Source organism: Lacerta agilis, chromosome 8 (genome assembly GCF_009819535.1).
Source record: "Lacerta agilis isolate rLacAgi1 chromosome 8, rLacAgi1.pri, whole genome shotgun sequence".
NCBI lineage: Eukaryota > Metazoa > Chordata > Lepidosauria > Squamata > Lacertidae > Lacerta > Lacerta agilis.
The window spans coordinates 21,884,038-21,892,755 of NC_046319.1; the positions used below are offsets into that span (position 1 = coordinate 21,884,038).

General features: G+C 45.1%; 1 protein-coding gene across 1 annotated transcript; it reads left to right on the forward strand.

The window, feature by feature from the left end:
• Positions 1 to 729: 729 nt before the first annotated feature.
• LOC117050717 (chymotrypsin-C-like) lies at positions 730 to 7,746 on the forward strand. Its single transcript, XM_033156498.1, is given in 9 exon segments — positions 730 to 832; positions 1,128 to 1,216; positions 1,773 to 1,870; positions 3,244 to 3,366; positions 4,184 to 4,301; positions 4,303 to 4,321; positions 5,377 to 5,522; positions 6,489 to 6,638; positions 7,645 to 7,746. Coding segments are annotated over 9 exon segments (801 nt in total). The 5' UTR covers positions 730 to 792; the 3' UTR covers positions 7,663 to 7,746.
• The last annotated feature ends 972 nt before the right edge of the window (positions 7,747 to 8,718 follow it).

An 8,718-nucleotide genomic window follows, 5' to 3' on the forward strand; every position in this document is an offset into this window, starting at 1 on the left:
CTCTTGAGAGTCCCATGGACTGCAAGAAGATCAAACCTATCCATTCTTAAAGAAATCAGCCCTGAGTGCTCACTAGAAGGACAGATCCTGATGTTGAGACTCCAGTACTTTGGCCACCTCATGAGAAGAGAAGACTCCCTAGAAAAGACCCTGATGTTGGGAAAGATGGAGGCACAAGGAGAAGGGGACGACAGAGGATGAGATGGTTGGACAGTGTTCTCGAAGCTACTAACATGAGTTTGGCCAAACTGCGAGAGGCAGTGAAGGATAGGCGTGCCTGGCGTGCTCTAGTCCATGGGGTCACGAAGAGTCAGAAACGACTGAAACAACAACAACTGATTGGCAAATTTGATGCTGGAATATCGACAGCTAGCAAAAACTACGGGAAGGGTAAGAGAGCAGTCAAAACAAAAAGTCCACAAAGAATGGAAACTATTTAAGGATTATATGGAGGATAATGGTATAGGAAGATTCCTATTAGCAGAATTAGACTGAACCAGATGAGAAATTAAATAAGAGTTAATAAAGAGATAAAAAAGGAATGAAAAGAAAAACTTATAATTGTGTGATAAACATTGATAAAGAATGGCAGTCATCCAACTCTGAATTGCTCAATTGTGCAGCTGCTAAATGGCACATAGTTAAAATCCAGCGTTCCCTTTGCTCTTTCTATTTGCAAAGCCATAACGTAGCAATGTCAGATATAGCCTGTTATTTAACCCCGGTTTAGGTCAAGGCTGGTTTCCATTATAAATACACTGACTTCCCCTGGATCACCATCACTTGGTCACCATGTTCAAGTTGGTCTTTATCGCTTTGATCCTGGGCTATGGTGAGTGTCTTTGGTGCAGTACATACAGCAGTTTAGTTGGGGCTGTTTTGGCATGCAATTCGTCTTTTCATTGTTACGAGTCTCAGTCCAGCCCAAAATAGTTCTTTGGAAATGCAATGAATTCAGGTTCTTGTCTCTGGTGAAGTAGCCTCTCTAAACCAATAATGGACAATACCATTGTGTCCAGCTCTGGATCCCTTGTGGTACCCAAGATGCTCATTCTCAGTCTCTGTCTCCTCCTTCCTCTCCCTAATTTTCTCTTTCATCACCCCCCACACCTGCTGTCTTCTTCCAGCCCACGGCTGTGGCAAATCTGCTTATCCACCCAACATTTCCCGTGTTGTCGGAGGTGAGGATGCCAGACCCCATAGCTGGCCTTGGCAGGTAAATTCACAATGTTTTCCCCAAAGTGGGGTGCAAGCAAGTGTCGCATTTGCTTTTTAGGAGGGGAGATATGGCCAGTGTGTTCAGTGTCGTCCTGCGGAACATCTCGCCACCAGAAGTGGTAGAAGCGGCTGCAGGTTCTGATGTTCTCAGGCCCAGCCATGGACAGGAAGATTATCACGACCTGTTAGCAGAGTGGGTGATCCAGCACGGTGGGCTGGATCTAAATGCTGAAGGGGAGAAATGGTTTGTCAGCTGTTGCCACTGCCTCCCATCTCCAGCTTTGGAGGAGAGACAGTCACTACATCTCAGCCCAACCTACCTCGCAGGGTTGGTGTGTGTGTGGATGAAATGTGGGAAGGCTGCAGAACCAGGTGTGCTGCCTTGAACTGCTGGGGGGAACAGGTGGGATATAAATGCAATGAATTGATATATAAGGAACGTCAAGGTGTGGGCCAATATTGTGGCAAAGATACGTGGTCCGACACATCAAAACAATTGTTCTTGCCGCGTACAACTAACAGCCATCTGCCTTGGGGGGGGGGGTTACCTTCAGGTCTCCCTCCAGTATGACAAGAATGGCGTCTGGGCTCACACATGTGGAGGAACCCTTATTGAGTCCAACTGGGTCTTGACAGCTGCTCATTGCATCAGGTAAGCAGCCCCCACCAACAGCAAGGATACTGCAGAAACCCATCAGGCTGCAATGGTCCTGAGGCTGCAATGGAACAGTCTCCACATTTAGGGTTGCCATATTCCAGAAATGAAAATCTGGGCAAAGTTGTTGAGTTTTTGGAACTTTTGGGGATTATAAAAACATTTAAAAAAAAAAAAAAAACCCGCCTACTTGCCACATGCCCAGGTTTCCCCAGACTTTTTGCAGCCCGATTCCTGGATGTGTCTGGGAAAACATGGACATATGGCAGCTCTAACCACGCTAACCATTCAGATTTCCTGTTTCACATCAGTGTGCGCTGCAGAACCCTGAGCCTAACCTTTTAGACTTAATTTTTTTAATTTAAAAAAAAAATCAAAATGGGAAAGCCACCTGCAGGAGGTCACTGTTTTTGTGACAGAATTTCAGAACTTGTTCAGAATGGCGACGGGATTTTTCTGGATGGAATGAGTCTATAAGGTCCCCTTGTTCAAGTTGAAAAAAAGTACCAACAAAATCACGCGCTCTCAAGCCAAGACCGTTTCGTAGAACCAAAAGTGGTCATTCATAGCTCACCACTGCTAATGAGAATTTTGCAAATATGTGGTAGGAGATCTGGGATAGCTCACTCAGTAGAACATGGAGCTCTTAATCTCAGGGTCATGGGTACAAAAGGGGGGGTGATAGGTTTTATTTCTTTATGCACACAATCAAATGTCTTTTCAATAAAAATGTTGGTTTTATTTATTTCATAAAAAATTATATACTCCATGATTGTAAAAAAAAACACCAACAACCTTCAAAGCAGTTTACAAAAGGGGGGGGGGTAAAATTTCGATTAAAAACGATTTAAAACATTCATAATATTTAAATTGGCGATAAACTAAAACAGATTAAAACCACATCAACATTCTTCATAGCTGGGTAGGCTTGTCTCAGCAAAAGTGTTTTTAAGCAGGTGCTGGAAAATGTACAGCAAATTCACCTGCCTGATGTCAATAGGCAAGGAGTTCCACAGTGTAGGTGCTGCCACACTAAAAGATTGATCAGGTGGAACAGATATATGTGGTGCCTGTAACCATGCCAGTTCCGCAGATCAAAGTGCTCAAGTGGGTAAGGGCATTTTGCAGGTAAGCTAGTCCTAAGCTGCTAACACCTTGAATTTGGCGCAGTAATAACACACAGCACAGTAATAACACACACCGGCCGAAAGACCCTGCTCATTTCTAGGAGGACAGAATACTCCATCTACGAAGGAAGGAAGCTATTGGGGAAGGCATCAAGGGATCTGCATTTCATTAGATATTCCCACACACACACACACACACACACACACACACACACCGCCACTACCTGTTCCTTATGTCTGTAGCTCCAGTCGGACTTACCGCGTCCTTTTGGGCAAACAAAACCTGGAAGAAGAGGAGGCCGGCTCTGTGGCTGTTGCTGTGGAGAAGTTGATCGTCCACGAGAAGTGGAACTCCTTCTTGGTCATGTAAGTTGACTTGGGATCCAGAGAGTCAGGAGAGAGCTGCCCAATTCCTGATCCTGCCAAACTAATTTCTGCCATTATCTGACTTTGCTAGTGGGAGAAATCACATAGAAATTGAGTGTGTTGTTGTTGTTGTTGTTGTTGCTGCTGCTGCTGCTGCTGCTAGCTGCTGCTGCTGCTGTTTTTGGGTATGTGTCTGCTTACGGGACGACCTGTTAAATTGGTTTGCCATTGCTGACAGGCAAATTACCAGCACTGCCTTAAGACATACGATGATGGCTGCTGGCTTAGAGAACTTGAAAAGTGGGTTTTAACCCCCACACACCATGGCCCCCTCCACCTCTTCCCCCCTTTTTCTTCCTAATGTAACCCTAATGTCTCAACAAATGAAACTGACCGATGGAAAATGTAACTTGAAAAAAGAGACATTGTGCATACCTTTGTAATATATTTTTTTTAAATGCAGGCACTGTTGCAGACATAGGTTGCCTTTTTTCCTAACACAGTTGCATATCTCTCTTCCGCACCTTTTCTCTCTCTTTTTGCCACCCTTCACTGTCCTGGTTCCTGACACCTCCCTCTCTCTCTCTTCTTCTGTCCCTCAATCTCTCGTTCTCTCTCCCCCACATCCATCATTCAGGAAGCTGCCAGGAGAATAACAGATTTCACCCACTTGGGTTGGTGGTGGTTGCAGTCCAAACATCTGGAGGGCGTGAGGTTGGGGAAGGCTGGAGAATATGAAGTTTGACTCCTCTGGGTGAAAAGCTGCTTTCAAAAACCAAAACATAAACCCCTGTCCCCTCTTGGTTTCGCTTTTCAGCAACGACATTGCCCTCCTCAAACTGGCCGAGCATGTGCAGTACAGTGACACGATCCAGGCCTCTTGCCTCCCTGCTGCAGATGCCGTGCTAGCCCAGGATTACCCCTGCTACATCACCTGGATGGGGACGACTCTGGAGTAAGTTGGGTGCCCCCTGTCCTGGGCATGAGCATTCTGGAAACAGACCTTAGGTATTGCATCCAATGCCAGTCCTACTGAGAGTGGCCCTATGAAGTTCAGAACACTACTAACTTATGTTCATTCACTTCAGTGGGTCTACTCTGAATGCAACTTTAGTTGGATACAAATGTACCAAAGCTCCCCTAGAACTTCTCGAAGGATTCTTCTCTGTACACCAATGAGGCTCCCTTCTCGCAGTTGAGTGGTCTGTGTTGTTTACTTGCAATAAAAGAAGATGAGATGGATCTGTCATTTGAGATTCCCTCAGTTTCGCATTTTTACAGTCTTAAGCTCAGTGCTCCACATTCCGCATCAGTTGCAAATTTCTTTTTTGAAATACCTATGGAAAACCATCAGCATTTTTGAGTGAATTTCTCTTAAGACACACATTCTGGATGCAATTTCCCCTTACATACACATTTTTTTTTCTTTGCCAACAATTTTCCCTAATAGAATACATGTTGTGTGTGTGTTTTTTACTAATCTATGCATTTTATGCAAACTGTCTCCTAAGATACACTTTTTTTGCACACTGCTTGTTGGAGAACTATAATACAACATTCAGTTAAGCGTGAATACTGAAGAGTAGCTGTGTTCCAGTCTGCCTATTGATTCAGAAAATGCAAATCAGATAAGTTTGCATTAAAATCCAAACCAAGCCAAGTTCCTCCTCATCCCTACTCTTAAGTGTTTCTCTGTTGACTGTGTGTCTGTGAATTAAGGGTGTGTGGTTGTGGGCTTTTCTGGTCCTGCCACTGGGGGGGGGCTAGTCCCACCCACTTTTGAATGTGGTTCCCAACAGCACCCCAAGGAGTATGTGACCCTCTGCCCAAAAGAAGGTTCCCCACTATTCATGCAGAGTTGCCAACTTTGAATTCATAAACTCAGGTAGCCTGGCAAAGGCCAGATGGCAGATCAAAGTAGGATACGGGGGCAAGCAGGATGTGAATAAATGTGGTTTTGACTCTTTGGGAAAGACTCCTTACCACTCTCCCGTCTGTTCCACTCTGCAGCCAATGGCCCCATCTCTGACAACCTTCAGCAGGCCTTGCTTCCTGTGGTAGATCATCAGACTTGCACCAAACGGGACTGGTGGGGCTCCATGGTCAAGACCACAATGGTGTGCGCAGGAGGCGATGGTGTCACTTCAGGTTGCAACGTAAGTCTCCCCAAACACTTCCTTCCTCATAGAGCCTTCCCTACTTTCTCACTCTGAAGAACGTTGCTTGTGGTTTCACTTAGTTTGCATATTTTTCTCCATGAAAACGAACAACGGTCCTTGCTTGAATCCCGACTCAGTCTAAGTGACCCTCGCCAAGCCACTTAGGTACTTAGGAAGTTGTGTTAGCAGACCTTTGCAGCTTTGGTGAATTAGATTGGAACAATCACTTACCATTTCTGGAGTTCGAAGGCTTTATTCATGCAGGAACTGTTCGTGCAATGTGTGAAGACGAGACATAGAAAATAAGAGACATATTGTATGGAGAGAGCAACAAACAAAATGGCTCAGCTTTTAGGGGTGGAGTTAACTTAGGCATAGAAGTTACAAGCTAGTGCTGGCTAGAATGCTACACAACCAGTTTCCTCTGGTGGTTAAAGTAAACATGCATTAGCTAGAAGTGCAGGAGAAGGAAATGAATTTGCTTTTCCTCCAGCATTTATAATGTGCTTTAAAGGGATGGTGTGTATGCAGGGATGGAGAAACAAGGTGTGTGGGACTCTTTTTAAGGGGATTTGGATAGTGGCGGGGGTGAATGGGGCCAAAGGACAGGGAGAACATATGGGAGAAATATTGGATGCAAACATCAACCCTGAAAGCCCTACTGTAAGGCAGGGATGGGAAATCTGTGCCCCTCCATCACACACTAACACTCCAGATATTGTTGAACTGCCATCATCTCCAGCCAGCCTGGCCAATGTTCAGGGATGATTGGGGGGGGGGGTTGTAGTCCAGCAACATCTGGAAAGCCACAGTTCAGCCTGTATAAAACAGACACACAGACCTATGGACCCTGTCAAGCACAGAAGTGAGCTTTGTCAACCCAGGACTCCACTTCCATTTTGCCCAGCCCATGGATCATAGTAGGGAAACGAAGGTATATGCATCCTGTTTTTCTTCTGGCAGGGGGATTCTGGAGGACCCTTGAACTGCCAAGGCGGCAGCAACTGGGAAGTTCATGGCATCGTGAGCTTTGGATCGGGGCTGGGCTGCAACACCGCTAAGAAGCCGACCGTTTTCACCCGTGTGTCTTCTTACATTGATTGGATTCAGAAGGTGAGGTTTCCGTCTTTTGCCCAGCAAAGCTGCAATGGTCTGGATGGAAGGCTTAATTCTACCTGTGCAGCTGACTTTTCTTTTTCTTGAGTGCCAATCTTGGAAACTTTAACATCTAGCGTCTGCCTAATTTCTCGTTCAGAACTCAAAAGAGTTCTCAGTGTCCAAATGCTGAAATCCAGCATTTGTGTTTTGTTAGAAACTGAGGAGCATATTTTATCATTTCATTGTGAGCAGTTTGGGAGTGGCATTCCACCTTTAGGGCAGAGTGGATGGTCCACAGTCAAATCTTCAACGTTTTGGCATATTCTGGTTTTATTTTTACTTTTTTGGGGAAAAAGATTAAGTCCAACTGATTAATTGACATGCTTAGCTGGGAGTAACACTATTTGAGCTTAGCAGGGTTTGCTTTTCAGTTGACATAAGTAGGACTGTGCTGTAAATTCCAAACTTTGGAACTCCCTGCCTATTGACATCAGGCAGGTGCCTTCACTGTACTCTTTCAGCAACTGCTAAAAACATTTCTGTTTAGACAAGCCTACCCAGGTATGTAGGATGTTGGCATGTCTTTTAATCTGTTTTCGGTTTATTGTGATTTTAATTAACCTTTGCGTGTTTAAATAGCTTTTTTGGGGTTGTTCTTACTGATAATTGTATTGTTTCCTTTTTGCAAACAGCTTTAAGGCTTAAGGGTATTTTTTTAAAAAAAATCAATCAAGGGATATTAAAAATTATTAAATAAATAAATAAGTTAATTGAACTTTGGTTCCGTTGAACCCACTGGGATTTAAGTCAAGTCATGACTTACCGTAGTCTCATTTTCATCGGGGCCAAAATCCCCACACTAAAATGCAGAAGGGGCATTTGGCCGGCCTTAGTCTAGGAAAAAAAGACCGAATTCAGCAAGCTGTATACATCTGGCCCATCCTGGCAATACTGTATTCTGATACCTAAATTCTAATGCCCAAATTCACATATATATTTTTGGTCCCTTTTCCTCCTCTAGAACCTGAATGAGAACTGAAGAGCCCACATTGTGACCTTGTGGATCAATATGAGAAAATCTTAATAAACCACCAGAACTGCAACCAATAAACCATCACACTGCTCTCGTGTCAATGCGTTGTTTTCCCCCCTGCTCTCACTTGAAATGCTTGCAATCACTCACACTGGTTGGGGTGGCAGAGCCTTTTTTTTAGTCCAAATGCCACATTCCTTTCTGGGGCATCATTCTCGAGGGCCGCATGCCAAGGCTGGGCAGGGCCAGAGGCATAAGTGGGTGGAGCAAATAGGTGCGATTTTACCTTTGACAGCAGCTAGTTTCCATATGTAACACTCTCTCCCCCGCATCCAGAAAAGCGAGAGATATTGTCAGAGTGCAAGGACACGTTGCAGGCAGATAAACGCACTCAAGGAGGGCACAAGCAGAGTGTGGCCTTGGGAGAGTTCTGAGAACCCAGAAATCCAGAGGGTCACATTCAGCTCCCAGGCCTGAGGCACCCCTCCCCACCTCCCCAGTTTACACCCTTTCCAGTTCACAGGTGAAAAACTGGAAGGCTCTTCTTGGCATATACTTCAGCTGACCCTATATACACACAGTCTGTCCTCTTTTCTCATTGACTGTATATCAACACCATCGAATCGCAGCCAGTGAAATAATGGGGCCAAATGACCCACCTCTGAATGGCGCTAATGGAAATCAGGGTGAACCCAGGCAGTGACTCATCCAGAGACCCAATGGGCAGCCTCCTCTGTGACTGGATTGGCGCTGGGCTCAAAGGACCATTCCTTACTTGAACGCATTGATTTCTTACCGCACACAAGGGCAGCTTTTTTCAGCCAGCTGTCTTGCTCCAGCAAACAGGTTGGGCATTCACTGAATTGTAGAGTTGGAATGGACCCCAAGTCTAGCCAGGTGAGGTGGGAAAAGGCCCACCATTTATCTCTATGGTAACAGAGCCAACCTCTTGGATTATGGCACAATAGTGGTACTTTCAACTGGCCATTGCCTAACGGCGAAACTTGTTTTGTTGTATTGCCTGTGGTGGTATGTCTAGCCTTTCTGTGCTATTGGATTCTA